Here is a 19,916-nt window from a genome sequence, read left to right as displayed (position 1 = left end):
ATCTCGCATATTTTTTTCTTTTCTCCCATTAAAAAATGATTACCGCGAGAAATTCGCGCATTCTATAAATTAATTTCAAAATTCGCGAATTTCTCGCATTTTGGAAAAAGCTTCGAATTACGTCATTTAGAATAAAATCCGTTTCACATTTCTTCCTGGATCTTCAATATTTTCAACACTTGCCCCGTTATCTAGCTTCACTATTTACTAGTATTGTTCAGAGCCTTTTCGAACAACAGAGCACAACCCCTCCGAACCACGGAACCCCTTTCAGAACACATTTTTCTGCAACCACGTGTTTACTGTAGGTATGGTTTTTTCATGTAAGACGTTCAAATTTTTTTATGCACTAATGTAAGATGGACAAATACCTAGTAAAGGCAAAATTTTCTATGATGATGGAGCAAAAATATTCAATGCTTTAAAAAATACTAGGCGTTAAAAATGTATTATAATAAAAGAATTTTTTTTTCAAGTCTATTTGTATTTTTTCAGTTTTTAGAAATCTCACTTAACTTTCTGAAATCTCACCCTGTTTTTGAGAAAGGGTGAGAAATTCTCACCCATTTTTTTTCTATGATGAAAACACTGTTAGTAGAGTTTTATTTTGGAGTTAAGTTTTAAATAGAATAAGTTCTCATGCTGATTGAATTATTTTATTTTTTAAAAACCTTATTTTAATTGACATATAATTTTTAATTTTCAACTTTTAGAATTGTCTTCCAATTACCGTTACATTCGATGTAAATTATACCCGAGATACTAAAGGTGGTAAGTAATCCTAGATTCAATTCCTTGTTTATTTATTTATTTAGATGCAAAAAGTGAACATGATTATTTATATTCTGTAATAAGTGTCAGGCTTTCATAACAATACAGTGTACAAGTTATATTTCCAAACATAAGTTTTGAACCTTTATATTTTTCATAAATTACCTTTTTTTATTGTTAAAAAAATAATTTAGTTTATTAATTAGAACTCAGATGACTTGTTATCTCCAATGCATGTTTACTGTTTGAACAATAGGAAGGTCTTTTAAATGAAACTAACTCATTTCATTGCTTTCTTGTTGGCAATTGTGTCCTTGTCATCTCTATTCTGCCTACATTAATGCACCTTTTTTTGTCTGCACTTAAGATAAATAATTAATTTAAAATGAAGAAGTTTTTAATATTTTTATTTATTATGTTTTTAATTTTAAGGATTTATATTATCATGTCTAAATAAGGTTAGTGTTTAATTAAATTTTCAATAAATATTCAAATATTTCTGTTAATGAATCATATTAAATAAAAATATAATTCTACTTAATGTTCACAAGTTTTAAATTGTCCCATGAGTAATGCCAAATAACAAGGCGCTCTTTTATTTAAATTCAGTAGTTTAAATTTTGCCCATATTTCTTTAAATATTTATCATGATTTGATTTGATGAAGTTTATGTGACAAACTAAATAGTTTGTCATTCCTACCTAAACTCTCCCCTCTTTTTAATGTATGTATAATATATATATGCTTTAATTTTTTTTCTATAAAATATAAGTAACTTGTTTATATACAAGTCATTCATCAAATTGAGTTCTGCTTAATTCTGTAAAGATAAGTAAGCTGATTATTCTGATTATTATTTATTTTTGCAGACTACATGAACTTTTTACAAGATTGTGGTGTTATTGCATTTACAAATCCTAAGCCAAAATATCATGTTAAAGTATGTATTGTCTTGTTATAGTTTTTTAAAAAAAATTATTGATTGTGCATAAAGATAATGCATTTTGAACTAAACTTTTAAGTTTTATAAAGGCTATTTAATGGTAACATTAAATCAACCATTTATTAGAAGAATTTTGTTAAACAAGGACGTAGCATAATCAGTGCTTCTAATAAACAAGTTTGCCTTTAAAACATTTTTTCATGTTTTTCTATAAATGATCAGGCTGTAAGCAAGATCAATTCATAAGTAAGTCCCTAGTTAAAACTTAGGTTCCTAAGGTGTCTCCTAGTGAGCACTGAAGGCTTGGGGTTCACTGGGAATTTGAGCACTCTTCAAAATTTCTTATTTTGTAATGGAAAATTATTTGCACAATGTTTTTAGACAATAAGTTATTATAATTGCAGTCTGGGGATCAAGATGCAGACAGAAAGTAAAGGTTTTATTAACAAAAAGCTAACAAACACATACAAATTTTAAAAAATGCCATCTGGCAGTATTAAAAAGAAAAAGACTTCATAGCAATCCTTCCCTGGGAATGACAACAATCTCCCCCTGTGAGAAGGATTTTACTTTTTAACGCATATAACAATATACATAAAAATTATTAACTCTCAACATAAATTTCTAATTAAACTTATTTCTTCCAAAGAGAAAATTAACTTCTCAAAAGTTACAGCTTATCATTAGTATCAGAATATTAACATAATCAACTAAAGAATTTGGTCGTAAGAAAGTGATAGTTGCGTACATACAACAACTATCGCTTTCTGACGGCCAAAGTCTTCAGTTCGCAAACGAAACTAATGCTAAAATTCAATGCGAAAAAATTCAAAGCGCATTTACTGGTAAAACAGAAGATCGAAAAATCAATGCAAGTAACGAAATAAAAAATATTGAAATGAAAGAAAATGAAAATGTTTCAGACTATATTGCAAGATCACGTGGACTTCAAACGAAATGTTCGTCACTGGGACTGCAAATTACAGAAAGATAACTTGTTTATTATACTGTTAGAGGTTTACGAAAAAAATTTTCATGAATAAGAGAAATCCTGAAAACCCAACGTGAAAAACAAATGGAAGAAATTTTAGAAATACTGCGGCAAGAAGAAAACATTTTATCAAAATTAAGAAATGATATTCCTAGACGAACAGGAGCATTCGGAGTAAATCATAAATGTAAAAACAGAAGTATGAAAAAATGTTTCATCTGCCATAAAACGAACTACGCTCAGCTACCAACCGTAGCCTGTGAATCGAGATTCAGACAGAAAGTAAAGGTTTTATTAACAAAAAGCAAACAAGCACATACAAATTTTAAAAAGAAAAAGACTTCAAAGAATCCTTCCCTGTGAATGACAACAATAATGATATATTGAATTGAAAATTTGTAACCAGTGAAACACTTCTTTGCTTGCTGTTTTATGCAAAAAATTATTTTCACCGAGAAAAATGAAGTTCACAAATTTAAACTATACTTTTTAAGTTTTTAACAACTTATTTTGAAATTTTTTGCTGTTTATTCTTCATGAAGATAGTTAAAATATTTCAATTTTTCATAATTATTTAGTTAAAAGTTGTTTTATGTTCTTAAGAAAATATCTTAGGTTCTGTATAAATAATTCTTTATCTATTTCTTTTTTCTAATTATAATGCAATAATGAGTCCATTTATATCTCCATCGTGGTTATATCTCCAGAACGAAATGCATTTCACACAAGCTACTAAAATTCTATTTATTTTCACCTATGATGTCTTGTAAGGAAATTATTAATTAATAAAAAAATAATAAATATAATATCTTCCGCTAATATTATAAGGCTTAAAAAATATTAGATGAATTTCGCTGAAAATGGAGTTAGTAAATCTGTCGCCATGATTGAAAGTATCGGTAGGCAGAATGTTCATGATTTTATACTTTTTAAAATAAAGCAATTAATGCATCCAATATAACTTTTCAGTTAAATTTCTGAACATGGAGGCAAAACTTGCTAATTTCAAAAATGATCTAAACAGGTTTTTAATAACATAAAAGCATTTACGACATTGCTGTCAAGACAAGATGATACATAAGTACATGAAAACGAGAGATGCAAGAACAATAGATTGAGGTTCGACTGCATATTTCAAACCATAAAACTGCAGTATGGTAAAACTTCAATCAGTAATATAAGTTCAATGATGCCAATTTGAAATTATTTTCTTACATAAGTTTTTTAACAGTGAAAACCACAAAAAAGCTTTGTGTATCATTCTAGGTAATTATTTAAAGTTAATATCAAATTAGAAATTAAATAAACTAACTCCAAAGTCATACAGACATAATTTTTTTTTTAAATATTGTTTAAATGGAATAATATTGAAAGTCAATTATTGTATACAACTTTTTTAACTGGTAATTTTGCAAAATTTTTTTATATATTGTATACAACTTTTTTAACTGGTAATTTTGCAAAATTTTTTTATAAAGTATGACAGCAGTCTCAAATTGTTTGTCTATCTTGCAATTTTTCAGCACCTATTGTTGATATTGGTAAAATAAAATAATGCTTGGTGTGTTTATTCCTTACAGTCTGTGTCACTTCGTGGTCCAGAAAAGTTTTCAAAACAGATGCTTCAGTATAGACAACACCTGTTGCGACTCTCTACATTGAGCTTTAGTTCGGATATCGAACAAGCAAACTTTGCTGCCAAATTAATTTCATCTTCAACAGAATACCTTCGTTCCACTTACAGCGCTATTCGTAAGTGCTCAATTATTTATTTTCCTTTAAATTTTAGAAATTCCACTGTTAATTATCAGAGAGCTAATTATCACTGTTAATTATCATATGTTTCAAGTGCTCAAAAATGGGCTTCTGTTGAATGCCTAAAACATGTTGACAGTTAATGCATTGTTTGTCATGCAGAGGCATTTAACTAAGATGCACTTTAGTTTCATTGTTTGCACTCACAAAGCTAGTGTTGTTTAAGGAAAATTGTGTTATATAGATCGTCTACTGTAATAATTTCGAATTGTAAAGTCATGTATATAATCATTAAAAAAAGTTCATTATTTTCTAATTAAACTAAGAAAGATTTAAAAATGTGAACCTATTTATGAGTTAAAATAATGTTGAATATAAATCTCCCAAGTTGAAAATTATTAATTTTATATTTAAATTTTATTTTTTAATTTAAAATGTCAAATGATTATTTTCTATAACAGATGTAAATTGTTGCAATCAAAATTGTTTATGCAGCAACTCTTAATAATTGTTTGTATACAGAATTTTTTTCCTTCCTTTCTGCAAATTACACTGTTATATTTGTTATTTATTCTTTTTTTCTAAAATCTGATTTAAATTTACAGCACCATCCATTGTTGGCCTTATATCAAGCAAAAAAGAAGTTGCCAATTTAGCTGAGATACAAGGTCAGAACCCCTGTTTATAGTTTGATTAGGATGTATTGATTTAAAAAAATCCATTTATATTTGAGATGATATTGTCTTGTTTACTAATTACTTAAACTGAAAATCACTTTTTAAAAGTATTATCGCAATTCATTTTATTGTAAAATCTTAAATGTGACTTTTTTTATGTCCTTGGTTGCTTTCAAATTATTATATCTAATAAAAATTAATTATGCTCTAAATAACCTATTTCGAAACAGTTAGATTAAAAGTTAATTCTTCATAACAATTGTCATATTTACCTTATCTATTTTAAAACAAAAAAAAAAATTACTGTCCTTGCCGACAGTGTTTCCATCTGCATAACTCAGTTTAATAAAAAAATATTTGCAGGACAGCTTTGCAGTAATTTACTCTTTTGTTTGAAGATAGCAAGAAGCCTAATTTTTTAAATTATAATTTTTCTAGAGCAGATTTGTTAGCCTTCTGCAACTGATTTTAGGCAATTTTTTTTTACCCAGTTTAGCAACAGCTGATAATAATCTGGCTTGAGTTATAACAAGGTCATCACAGAGATGTTGATGAAATTATGACATTGGATGACATAGGCAAGATTGTATTGGATGTGAATATTTGATGACATTGTGATGATGGTTATGACTGTTTCCTATATCCACAGATGGGAGTAGAGTAATGACGTGTTGAATGATTTATTGGTGTTTTGGTTTTCTATGTAGCATTTTCCGTGGAAATTTATTTATTAAACTTAGGTTTTTGGATTAAATTTTGTAACTTTTTTTTCTATGGAATGTATGTTTTGGTGGGTGTAATTGAGTTTTGTTAGGTGATTTTTGGTCGAAGTTGCGCCTTAATTTGAGTTTGTATGTAGTGCTTTAATTTGAATTTGTATATTTTTTGTCTTTTCTGGTTTATCCTCACCTGCTGAGTCCCACAAAAAAAATTTCTGCCGCACCCATAAAACTCATTTAGAGCAGCCAACTTAAGCACCAGAACGGGCCTGAGGTTTACTTTTTTATCATCAAAAATCGGAGATCGACTTATGCATTGAGGCATAGGGTTATTATCTTTTGAGGCATGTAAAAAATTACCTGTCAATGTGTTATTTTGAGCATTTTTTTCCCATGACTCTTGCATATCAAATCTGTAGCATAGTAAAAAGGCTGTTTTTTTTTTGTAATTTTTACGAACTAAATAAAGATGATCAGCTACAGGAAAGCATATAATTAATATGCACTGACAGAAATTAAAAATCAAAACGTTGTGTAAACTGCATAAATCAGAGTTTTTTAAAAAATTTCTTTGATAAATTTTTTTTTCAAGTTTTTAATTGTATTAATTTAAAATTTCCGTGACTGATCCCAACTGTCTCTTCCATATAAAACATACTGTTTATATATAAAAATAAAGTTAGTTGTTGATGATATATTCCTGAGTTAAAAGTTTTTATGGATACCTAAGAATTAATAGAAGAACTTTTACATAAACTTTTTAACAGGCAATGCATTGAAAATGTTCAAACATGTATTATTTTAGCGAAGCTGACACTGTATAGAGGATCTTATTTTCATGAAGTACTAAAAACAGAAAGGCCTTAATGGTCACCATTTTCAGTATTATTTATCATTCTAGAAGATGGGAGAAAAGTGTCCAGTCTGCAGAAGATTATGAAGACCGTTATGGGGAAATTCTATGTTCAAAACTGGAAGTTTTGTTCCTTTTGGTATTTTATTTGACTATAACATTTCTTTAATTATGTTACCAAAGAGCCTGGGGGTACTGTCGCGATTAGTTATATGATTTCACTTAGAGTGAAAATCTCAAGGGGGGGGGGGAGGATTGTTTCTTGTTTGAAGTATCTTCATGTGTTCATTTTATTTTTTTGCATCATGAATAAATACATGTGGTAAAAATGTCATGATCATATTATTGGTTTATGTAATCATAGTTTTCCTGCGCAGGTTCAAAGTACTTTATGGAATCAGAAAAGTCTGATTTTGATTTGACTCTAATGCAAAATAATAATTGGACCAGAAATATGCCAAATAATAAAGGTTAGTACTTTTTTAAGTATATTTATATGATGATCTTTATGTTAAATGATCATCTTTAACTAAGAAGGTTTATGATACATGTATATTGAATTTTTAAAAATATGTCTGTTCTTTAAAACCTACTTTAACTTGAACTGCAGTGTTCTAGAATTGTGTGTCTCAAGAAATTTTTTTTTTTAAGAATTGGTTTTGAATAGTTTTTTGTGTAAAATAAGAAAGCTTCTTTGTAAAAATTTTATTTGGAAAAGAAAAGGAACTTACCGTAAAATTAGAAGAAAAAAAATGTTTAACAAACAAATATAGGGTTTCTGGTAATTGTATTTCGTGGTCTTTCCATGTTTCTTATAATAGTAAAATGTATTGATTTATTTATTTTTAGAACTGTGTATCGGAACAACAGTTGAAGAAAAATGTGACTACGAAAAACTGAAAGTTATGGCTGCTAGAGGTTAGTAATTGCATTTTGTTACAAGATTTATTAATAAATAATTAGTATTATTATAATTTAATATTTATAATTATTTTGCTGTATTAGATTCTCCAATAATTAGAAAAATCTCATTTAAAGTGTAACAATTGTATCTCTCTTATATTCAGTTTATCTATTTTTCACCTTTATCTTTATTGTAACTTATACATGTATATTAACATAAAGAAACATCTTAAATTATTATCTTTTATTCGATCGGTTAACTAGTTGGTTCAATAAAGTATGGTATCGTTAGTCCAGCACTTACTAGTTAATAGTGGAGATGTATCAGGCCCTAAAGTTTTCCTGGGTCGTGGTACACAGTGAAAATTGAGTCTTTTAACTCAGCTGGTTTCAGTACCAGGTAAAAATTTTATTTGTTGCCTGGCCAGTTCCAGATATGATATTTATTCAAAATAATGTAAGAATCATATAATTTTCCATTGAACAGGGTATAGTTCAAAGGAAATTTATTGCACTCCTATATAAATAAAAACATATTTTTATTTTCAGTTTTTTAAAAAAAATCTTAATTTAAAAATAAGTTAGAGATGTAAGATGATTGATATAAAACTTTTCATCTACTAAAATGGAGATATCTGCTTATAGTGAACATTGGATTTTTCATTTAGTTTATTTAAATTTCCTATATAATTTATTAATGTAACTTCTGTTGAAAATTGACTATTTTATAAATATTTCAATAAAATTATGACGTATCAAATGTTTCAATTATCAGAGTTTAAATTTTTAATCATTCAAATCCCATAAATGTAATTGCAATGAGATATACTTAAGTACAATATCTTAAATTTTATGATGCTCAATAAGAAATTTTGTCTTTTTTAAAAATGTTGAATAGAAGTTTCATATAGTGCTTTTGCTGCTCTTATTGTTATGATTCTATAGAAGTTTCATATAGTGCTTTTGCTGCCCTTATTGTTATGATTCTATCTCTGTGCACTTCTATCTATTTGAAAAAACTTTTTCAATGAAACCAAAAATGTATTTGCATTACATGAAGGGAAAAAAACAAAGTTGAAACTTTCCATTGTCAGTACGAAAACTTTAACCAACCAGACTGGTTTGAAATTAAATTTATTGAGCTAACAAGTAAGAAATACTCTTTCTAGTAAAATCTTAGTTTAAAAGTTACCGATGGCCAATTTCAGTCATACATAGTTCTTTTCAACATAAATGCAAATCAACTTTTAATGAAAATCTTAATAAGTTTTTCTGAATGAGTTCATCATTTAGTAATGTAAGCATAAAAAGCTTTTTTGTTTCAAAAAATTTATAAATAAATTTTTGGTAAAAAAAATTTTTTTGTTTTAATATTTTTAATTAATTTCTAATTAAGAAAGAATTTAGAAAATTTTAATTAATTTTGAAAATTTTATTATTTTTAATTTAATTATTAAAATAATTAAATTTTCAAATTTAATTACTTAATGATTAATTTAGAAATAGTATTAGAGTTATTAATGTGCCATTTGTAAGAAAATATTGATTTTTTGTTTGTTATCCATTATTTTTCTCTGCAATGCTACACCTCCAAATCCAAATGATAGAAACTTATTTCATACTCATTTTCTGAAAGCAAATTTGAAATGATTGTAATGCATGCACTAAATCTTATTTTTCTATACTTTGCTTTGAATTTTAATCATTAAAGTTTTAATAGTTTTAAATATCAATACAATCAATAATATATGTATTTCTAATTTAGTATTTATTTACTTATCATATTAATTTAGTTATAATATTTATCAGCTTTAGATTTCTGAAATTGCATATCTTTCTCTATAGCGAACATATTTCTCTGTCCCAAAGGTGTCCACTTTTCGTAGGTTTCCCTGAATTGAAATTCTGCAAAAGAGTGAAATAAGTCATTCATAAACCAGTTATTTCAGCTTGATTGTTAAGAAATTCAAGGAATGCATGAATTTACAAAACTAAAAGTATTTTTAAAAATAATGTTACTTTAAAACTGAAACCGGTTGTAAAAACTGAGTGCCAGGTAGTGAAACTCTTTTGCCCGGTTTTGATAATAGCTAGATAATAAAAAAATTGGCAGGTACCCAGTGCAAAGTAAATATTTGTACATAGTGACCTTAAACTATCAAATTCATTTTTGTTAGGATTAAGGGCTCTTATACTGAGTATCCCTGTGGCAGAATCGCGGCGACATTGCTGCAGAACATTACAGAGTTCTTGCGGAAAGATTTTTCTGTTAAAAAGCAAAGAATTTTCTTTTCTGCAGAAATTTACAGGTAATAATTAAATCTGTATTTCTGGCAGTTATTGATTTTCACGTGGCTTTTTATTTTTTTATTTTTATTTTTAATATCCCGATATATTTCTAACAATATGGAAAATTCCAATCGTGTATTTGAGTATTAACTTTTTAAGGCAATAATTCTATCAAATTTTTGGCAGATATTGCTATTGATTTCTCCAGAGTTTTGAAATCCGATATTTTTTATATGATATTATTTATTACAACAACCTAATTTTGAAACAAAACACTAATTTGAAGAATCGATTCCCGTAATTTTGTAGTCTGATCTTTTTTTCCGGCAACTACTACTACTGATTTCATGATTTTTAATTATTTTTTTATTGTGATGATTACTTACAAAATGAGAAGAAAGAAATAATTTGTGCGTTACCCCCCCCCCCCCCCCCCCAACAAAATGCAAGAAAATCACCCTTAATATTAGAATAAAAAATTATTGCATGTTAAATTTTAAAAAAATTAGTTTTTTTTTTTTTTTTTTTTTTTTTTTTTTGTAAACAACGCTTTTTGTTATTTTAAATTAGTAACACATATGTTTTGTTATTATTAAAAGTATCTTGCAAAATGATTTTAGTGCCAGAGAGTTTTGTCACTGAAAGCAAGAAAAAATTCTGCTACAGGGCTGAGATTGTATAAATTCTGCTACAGGGCACTGTAAATTATATTCTCTTAGTTATTTCATATGTGCAAGAAAAAAAAGTAAACTTTGTAAATTAATATTTTATTGAATTTGTAGCTTCTGAATATCTACAATATTACAAAATAAGCAGATCCGACTGTGTAAAAGCTTACATTATTTTATCTTTATAATTTTAAGCTATATTTATCTTCATTATTTCATATGGCTGTACAACAGTCTTAATTACTTCACAGAGATGCAAGACTTATTCCACAAGTAATGTCTTAATTATTTTCTATTTTGCTGGTGCAAGGTCTATTATATTAAACTATACTACCTTAGTTATTTCTTATGGTTATGCAAGACCTATTATATGAAATTATATCTTTATTTATATAGCTGTTCAATATCTATTAAATGAAATTATAAATTTTTCATTTCATAAATTCTTATAGCTATAAAAATATATTATCTTCCCATATTTATACTGCATATTTAATTCTCTTATTAAAGCTATGCGGAGGCCTATTGATTCACTGGATTCAACACCACAAGTACCTTCCAGTTTATGGGCTGGGTATGGTTTCTCACAGTCAATGCCTGCTGCAGTGATAAAAGAAAATCTCTCTAGCATAAATCATTATTCATATGCACCTTTTGATGTAATTATTTTCCTTTTTATAATATGAAAAGACAGAATGATCGAAATTCTTTTTTTTTTGGCATTCATCAATTATTTAAAATAGTTTTTGTTAAGTATATAAATAATGAAAAGAACCCGAAGTTTTATTTAAAAAAAAAGTAATTTATGAAATTTTCATATTTTGATTGTAAATAGTGTTTTACACTTAATATTGAGATATTTAGTTAATTTATAATAGTTTCTTGTATAAATATTAGCTAGTTGTATTAAAGACTAGAATATTTTTAAAAAAAATCTGTTCTATTAAAGATCAAGAATTATCTCTTTATTTTAAACACCCAACTGTAACCAATATAGTAATTCAAAACCTAATTTGGCAGTATAAAAGCTTTGGCAACTTAATGTTAAAAGATTTTTTTTTAAAACTTTATTGTCTTAAAAATCTTTATTTTTCAATCTCAATACCAAAAATTTATTAAACAAACTGTATAATTTTTGAAATTACCTGAATGATTTAAATGAATATTTTTTTTTTCAGTTACTGATTTTTAGTTTTCTCTTAATCTTTATAATTAAAATAAAATTTCTGTTATTTACAGTCCAATTAAATGGAATTGAAGATTTTTAGAAATAAAGTTGCTTAAATTGAATTTTTGTTCAAAGCAAATAAATTTTTACCAAGCAATTAGTAAACTATTATTTATTAAACTAGTTCTCTTTCTTTTAAGATGACAATAATTTAACTAATTAAGGTAAAAATCAGTAGGAAGTTGAACTGGCTATGCTTACTTTTCTAGTCTTTTCCACTTTCCATTATTTTGTTCTATGATATTTTTATTTAAACATGCACTTGAATAGTTTTTTCTTACTTTTTTAGAATAGCAGCAATACTAGTTCTGAAGATAGTGACACATGGGAGACAGTTGTTTTAAAAGATTGTATGCCTACCCAAAGCATTTGGTCAAATAACAGTAAGAGTAAACAATTCTATATATCATACAAATTTTTAGAATTTCTTTTTAAAAAATTCTACTTGCTTTAAAAATTTTGCTCAGTAAAGGAACAAAAAAAGGAGAAAAAAAAAAGAAAAAGTAGTAAATCTTACTTTTCTGTAACCATTGATAATTTTTAAAGTATAAGATAAGGATTAATTTGCTTTTCTAAATCCAGTTAGGAAACTTTTTATGTTATGACTTTGCTAAAAAAATATATATATATGTAATAACAGGGTTACATCCCTGTAATCATTGGTTATGTTAAGCTTAAATAATTCAGTTGTGAGCCAAAATACATATTAAATAGTTTTATTTAAAAGTAGGCTGTTGGTGGTAATAGCTCACACCCATTTCTCCACACTGGAGGGGGTGGACAGCACTCTCGAACAATTCAGACAGAGTTTCTCAGGATCACATCATGTTGAAAAGAGACATACAAAAACTATTGCTCCTGCATTATATACTAACAGAAAATGAGGTAAAAAGGCTCTGCATACCTTATAACCCTACTCATTATGGAAAATCATTTAATGCTTCCTAATATGGAAGTGAAAGAGGGAAAGATTTTAATAATAATTCCTCCTTTGAAATATAAATCTAATTATGATTCAATGGTATGTTTTCAGCCTTGAAGTCCGAAAATAGAATATCTCTACACCTATTCTTTACCAAAGACATTTTATGAAAAGAGTTTTAATGCTTTTATTAATACGAAAGTATTTATAATTTTTTGTATTACATATATATCAGTGATTGCCTTGTTTATTAATATTAATTAAGATTTGACAGCTTCTAATATTTAATGCTTCACAGTAGTTTTAATTAAAAAGACTTATGTACCTAAGTTAAATTATCATTTGTACCTATCACATAATTCAATCAAAATCTTAATAGTATCACATACATATAAGAATTTTCCATAAAAGATGACTAAAATAAAACATTCCATAAGTATTTGGATTTATAAACTATTTTCACATATTTATTGTTTGCTCTTATGGCTATGCTTACTAATAACTGAATGTAAATTTTTTTTCCCTTCTTTTTTCTTTTCAGAAGACTGTTTGTTTAGTCACAGCAACTATTTTGACTTCCTTAGGGATACTTCATTTACATCAAAAACTGACATGACAGAGGGAATTCTATCTGAACTACTGTATCAGCACAATTTGCAATATTACAGTGACATTTTCATCAAAGAAGAAGTAAGTCATCAATATAATTCATCTTTATTCGTGCTATATTATTTCAAGTTTAGTAAATTTAATTCCTTTATACGTATTTTTACAGTTTGTTGAAGAGGAAAACAGCCATTTATTATAGTTATTCAAACTTACAAATTATTTTTGTTTAAAGAATTTATTTTTTCATTATATGATATTAAGTAATTCTAAGCAAAATAAAACTCCCAAGTATTTCTGAAATTAAAAATATTATATTGTATTATTCTTTTAAAATAAAATTTGCTTTTATTAAAGTAGAGCAAGCTTTATTTTTTTCTATTTATCAGTCACACTTTTTAAAAGTACTTTGGTTTATTTGTTATGTTCCAAAGTCAATATGTCCTGATAATTGTCCTATTTTTTTCTGAAATGAACCAATGTCCAAATATTACATTTCTATCATTTGTTTTATGTTCTTAGGTTGACTATGACACTTTTTTGCTGCTAAATGATGAAGATTTACAATCTCTGGGAATACCTTTCCATGCTAGAGTCAAAATGATGTGTTTGATCAAAGGTAATACAATTTCTGTGTACAATTCAGTGAAATATTATTATATGAATGAATTCTATAAGCATGTTGAATCTTAATTTCTATTTTACAGTTTTTTTTCTATTAGTACAAATTATAAAATGATGCTGATCAAAAGATATTGATTTCGATTAGAAATTCCATTTTTAAAAATAATTTCATTCTTAAAATTACTTCCATTTTAAAAAATAAAAACAAACATGAAATGTTTTGTGGTATAAAATTTAATAGTCAAATGAGTTTAAAATTTCATTAATAAAATAAAAGTTTATTGTTAATTAATGACTCTCTGGTGTATTACCTATTTTTTTTTCCTGGTGTATTTTTATTATTTATGAATTTTAATAGTTTTTACTGTGTTACAAATAGAAATATCAAGAATTCTATTTGACTGTAATTTGGTTATAGGACATATTAAAAATATTCTATATTTAATAAAAATATCTTATATTTAATATATCCTATAATTTGGTTATAGGATATATTAAATATAGGATTATATTAAAAATAGGACAATATTAAAAATAGGGCAATATGATCCCTATTATTAGAGCAGGAGAGCAATCAAAAGTATCAATCACCTTCTAGCCTAAACTATTTCTGAATTACATCGGCCCCACATACTTAGAATCCTAATCCGTCAACAAAAAAAAGTATGATTATTCGGCGAAGGTAGGCTTTAGTGTCATGTTTTCGTAACTCAAAATATTTGTTTACCTTATGTTTCAAAATTGTTGGACTATTTTTAAACAAAATAATAATAAATAATTATTAACAACTATTTTTTACTTGTAATTACCTTCAGTTAAACTAATTATTCAACTGTGTGCAAGCGTTTTGATTCGCTGAACAAGTTCTTGAGATATAAAAAAATGAAACTAGCATCACTTTCCTGCCTTAACTATAGGTACCATATATTTTTCGAATCACAGCTAGCTACTCTCACGACAATGTAATCCAAATCCGTCGGGGGTAGAAAAGCTATGTTTATTCAGATGAAGTAGGTTTTTATTACTTCTTGAGTTTGTAACTAAAATATCATCTCCACTAATTAATTGGCATATTTGATATCACTCCCGTGAAGCATTCAGTTTGGTTCCTAGTACACAAATATCTTATCATGAGATCAATATTTATTCAGGGTGTTTTGCTTAAATTTTGCGATTGGGTTACGGAAATTTATTTCTGAAGTGAATGAAAGCATACTTGCATAAAATATGTGTTTTCTTTGACATAACTAACTTTTTGTGTGATATAAATTTAACTTTTGTAATGGTCTTGTGTCTTGTTTTCAATCTCTGTTATATTCGCAATAAAAATCGCAAATTTTCTCAATTTTTTAAAAATGAGCATCTGTTTTAATTTTTAATAGATCTCCAGGAAAAAACATTAAGGAAAGATTCAGTGCCTTCTAAAGTGTTCAATGTTGCTCCTGGTGCTGAAAGGAAGATGGAAAAAGAGAGATTGATTGAACAAACAAGGAGCAATACAGAATTATGGTGATGAACTGAATTAGTCTTATTACTGTTTTTATTTTTCTAGCATCCTAACAGACTATTTTTATATTATTTAAATCATCTATTTTTTTAGAAAAAGATCTTTAATTTTAAAGAAAAGATTTCACTTTTTATGTTTCTTTCTTTTGTAATGTAAAAAAGAAGGGAAAAAAAATCTTTTTCATTTTTTAAATTTTTGTTATCAGTTTTCCAGTATTTATATCGAGTGTTGAAGTAAAGTTAATTAACATGGCTTTAGTTGTAAAATGTTTCTGGTATTAGCATGAAGAATATAAATTAATTTAAAAAAAAAAAAAAAAAAAAAAAAAAAAACATCTTATAACATTTTAAGTTTTTGAGGCAAAATGTGTTGATGTTCAGAAAATTGAATGGCTGCTCTTAACATACATCAGAGCTAAGTATGTTACAGTGTTATCCTTGCTATCAACTTGCTATCAAGAGCTTAAAATATATGGTACCAAATTTAGCAAGACCAACTTCTGTTGAAGCAATTATTCACGCATATCTGTGAGAAAAGCTAAGAGTTCATTAGATAAATTGCCTACAAGTGAAATGTAAACTCCTTTTTTGAATAATATGCCTGCAAGCTTCACTTTCGTAGAAGTCATTTCTATCTTATTTCAAATAAACTTGCCTCCTGCCAAACAAAGGACATCACATATTTGATACGATGGGGAAACAATACATTCGTTATACTTAAAAGCTCTGTAACTGAAAATGTACAGATGTTAAATTTTGTTTGTATAAAGTAAAGGTAAATTTTACTATGTTTTCAAAAGTAATATTACATATAAATAAAAGTTCTTATTCTGTTTCATGCCAAATATGTGTAGATATCAATTGATTTGCTGTTACTGTATTTTTATAAACACATTGTGATCATACATATGTAAATTCAAATATAAATACATGTGGCAGATCGGGAGCTATATTTTAAAAATTTGATCTTTTATAAACTTTTTCTTATTGTTAGCATTTTTCTCTCGAGCTATTCCCATGTCGAATTTATGTACATATGTAGGGAGAAAACTGAAGTAAATCCCTGCCTTGTGTTTGCTTGTACAAATTATTTTGTATTTTCTTAAGTTTTGCTTTTCTGTTTTTATCCAAAATTATGTGTAATATCTGAAGGTGATTTTTATCCCTTATGCTAGTAGTGGTTATATATTTTTTTTTATTTGTTTATGATACCAAAGATACACGAGCTTCATGTATGTTTTATACATTTCCAAAGCTCTACTTTAGTTGTGATTCTTTATTAGTTTATAAAAAAAATTGTTGAACATTACCAATTTTTATACAAAATGTGTATGTATAAATATGTTTGCAATATTGAGTTCATTATATGTAGAGACATATAAGAATATTATGCATTTTAACTGCCCCATTAAAATTGCATCTTAATTTAACTGAATTTCTAAACAAGCCATTCGGAACATCTTTGAACGCGCGAAACAATGCTCTATTTGTTAGATATAATGACTATTCCAATTGGTACACTTTTTTCTTGTGATTTACCTAATTGGGTTTAGGGTTGATTCAAAAAAAAAATTCTTAAACTTAAAATTCTTGTACTCTTATTCTTAAAAAAATATATTTAAACCTGAGTGAAAAAAATAGTAAGCATGAATTGATGCATCCTTACCACAAATGTTTCAATTTTTATATCAATATAAATATTACTCATTTTATAATAAAACTATGTATAATCTTTAAATTAGAATTTTTTGGGGGAGAGTTGGCCTTAATAATAGTATTATAAAAAAAATCTGTAAAATACTGAGGGCTAGTTGAGGCTTGACGCAATGCACTGTTAAATACAGAATAAATAATGATGAATAATTTCTCAAAAGCATTCTTGTGCTCATATGATATTGAATTTTGTTTTTTATATTTGCGTACTATATTCTATATTATTAGTTGAAATTATGTCAAATTGTTCTTCATTATAAAAAAATATTAAAAATTGATTTTTTTTTCTATGATACCATAAAGAAAAATTTCTTTAATTTTACAGTTAAAGGCTTTGCCTTGTGATTTTATTTCTATGTCTTGAACTGTTAGAGCAGGAGTTTCCAACTTACATAAGGCCGGGGGCCACAATTAAATGGCGGGCCGCAACTTTATCAAAATTTTATGTAGGACTCTTTTATATATTACTGTCAGATTTTTACCAAGTTGTACAAAAGAATTGAATTACAAATTAAAATAAGTAGATTTTTAAAAATATTTAATTGTTATTAATAATATTTTTAAAAATATTTAATTGTTATTAATAATATTTTTAAAAATATTCAATAAATGATAAAAATTTGGGCTACAATAACTTTAATGTGCACCTATGAATTAAACAATTAAGGTGCAACAGATATCTAATGGTTAGGATATAAAACTTTAAAAAGGTTGGTATTAAAACTTACATAGCAGCACACAAAATATTCAATGACAAAAGTGAGGTTTTCTGCTGCAACCACCAGAGAATAGATATTTACATTTTAAATTTAAAGTTTACAAATATGTGTGTAAATATTTTCGTCTAAATTAGTGGTTTCAAAAAGTTAAATGGGAGAATTTCTTCGAGAAAATTTCTGATAAGCACATGCCAATTTATATTCACCAAATAGAAAAAAAAATGAAATAAAAAAGAGCAGCATACACGATTATTTTTGTATTTGAATAAATATTTTCTTGGATGCAAAACCTGAAAAATAAAATTTTTTTTCACCGTTGGTATGTTAAATTTCACAGAAATGAAGAAATTAGGTTTTATTAACGAGAAAAGTATTTTAAACCCATATAGATTTTTTACGAAAATTTTCTGCTAAAAAGTGAACTAATATATTTTAGTTCGCGGGTTGGATGCGGCCCCTGGGCCTCCAGTTGGAAACCCCTGTGTTAGAGGATTGCTTACTCATTGCTATTAATAAATTATTTTGGATCATCCATTTTAATCATTTAATTTTTTAAAGAATTAAGAACTAATATTCATTTTATGATTATTTATAAAAACTGATTTCAAAATATAATGTTTTGATGCAAAAAAAAATTTTTTTTTTTAATAAAAAGTTAAAATATATCATGCATTATCTTTTAAAAAATGTATTTTATCAGTAATTTTGCCTTATGTTTATTAACATATTGATGCCTCAAACATTAAATATTATATTTAATATTATATTATAATAACTTATTATAATATAATAAGTTATTATATTATGAATCTTAAAAGTTGTTTACATCCTAAAATCTACCTCAGATTTACATTTATTAAAATGAACATTTTTATTTTTTATAATCATTGACATTTAATTTACTAAAATATTATAAATCTATGCATGTCCATAAAATCTATATCTGTCCATATACTTGTACAATAATTCACGTTGATGTTATTTAGTTATAAATAAATAAGTTTTATTCGTTTGGTTTGGATGAAAATTAATTGTCTTCATTTATTTGGCTAATGGTGTGCCATATATTAAATATTATGTTCAATAGGTATATTAACCTTAAAGTTGCTTATTTTTCATATGACTGTTAATATTTATAATAATTTCGACTCAAATAGTAATAAAAACCTATTTTGAATTGTACTTTCTTTATATTATCTTATCTATTTAAAGCATCGATATTGAAAGTAGATATATATTTAATAATTTTTGTTTTTCAATCTTATTATTTTTAAGTTCTAATGTGTAATTATTTCTAACTATTTCATTACAAGTCTATTTATCAAGATTCATTGTTGATTTTAATGTTTTATTTCTCGCTTTTAAATATAAATGTAGAGTGTTACGTGCAATCATATATGTGCACACTGATTTTATACCTCTTTATATTGTGCTAAATAGAAATATAAATTTCCTAAGTATTTATTTCACTATGTTATCGTATTGCATGTTATATACATCATATTCATGCTTTTATGTTTGCAGATTTTGAAATTCAATTGAATAAAAATGAAATGAGATAGGTATGCAAAGTTTGCTACATTAATCTTAGAGAAACTTAGTCTGTTAAAAATTAATTTCAAAGTTGTATTTAATTTTAATGTTTCAAAGCCGAAAACATGTTAATTTTGTCATCGAACTACAACATGTTATTGCTGCAATTATTAGTTACTTTGAAATCATTGTTTTATAGTCTTTTTTTTCTTCTGAATTATTAATGCTATGTTTCTTAACTAATTTTGAAACTTAGTGAGAATAATTCTTATTTCCTAAGCAGAGCACAAAGAAACTATGTTTCTTTCTCCTTCGATTTTTCTTAAATTGTTTTTTAAAATCTTCCATGTCATCTAAGGAACCATTTTCCGTAATGAATTTTTAAAATTCTTAAATCATTTGTACAATCCAGTTTTTTTAAGATCATCAAGTCATCTAAGAAAAAAAAGTTATTTTTCTTAAATTGTTTGTCAAGTCATTCTTTGAATGTTAGGTA

At 26.3% G+C, this 19,916-nt stretch overlaps 1 protein-coding gene across 3 annotated transcripts in view; it reads left to right on the top strand.

Annotated features, from left to right (window-relative positions):
- LOC107439290 (protein bicaudal C homolog 1-A) overlaps window positions 1-15,924 on the top strand; it is a 61,987-nt gene extending 46,063 nt beyond the window's left edge. For all 3 annotated transcript variants that reach the window (XM_087166110.1, XM_087166111.1, XM_087166112.1), the window contains exons 9-19: window positions 714-771; window positions 1,641-1,711; window positions 4,286-4,457; window positions 5,066-5,128; window positions 7,087-7,179; window positions 7,559-7,627; window positions 11,080-11,228; window positions 12,087-12,180; window positions 13,261-13,409; window positions 13,848-13,944; window positions 15,332-15,924. In XM_087166110.1, the coding sequence (XP_087022236.1) occupies window positions 714-771; window positions 1,641-1,711; window positions 4,286-4,457; window positions 5,066-5,128; window positions 7,087-7,179; window positions 7,559-7,627; window positions 11,080-11,228; window positions 12,087-12,180; window positions 13,261-13,409; window positions 13,848-13,944; window positions 15,332-15,462 (1,146 nt within the window). In that variant the 3' untranslated portion in view covers window positions 15,463-15,924. The remainder of the gene's footprint in view (window positions 1-713; window positions 772-1,640; window positions 1,712-4,285; window positions 4,458-5,065; window positions 5,129-7,086; window positions 7,180-7,558; window positions 7,628-11,079; window positions 11,229-12,086; window positions 12,181-13,260; window positions 13,410-13,847; window positions 13,945-15,331) is intronic.
- Window positions 15,925-19,916: the final 3,992 nt, after the last annotated feature.

The sequence above is a fragment of the Parasteatoda tepidariorum genome, chromosome 6 (assembly GCF_982258835.1).
Source record: "Parasteatoda tepidariorum strain Cologne lab strain chromosome 6, Ptep-v5.0, whole genome shotgun sequence".
Taxonomy (NCBI): domain Eukaryota; kingdom Metazoa; phylum Arthropoda; class Arachnida; order Araneae; family Theridiidae; genus Parasteatoda; species Parasteatoda tepidariorum.
Note: the sequence above shows the minus strand (reverse complement) of the source record. Positions and strands in the feature narration are given on the sequence as shown.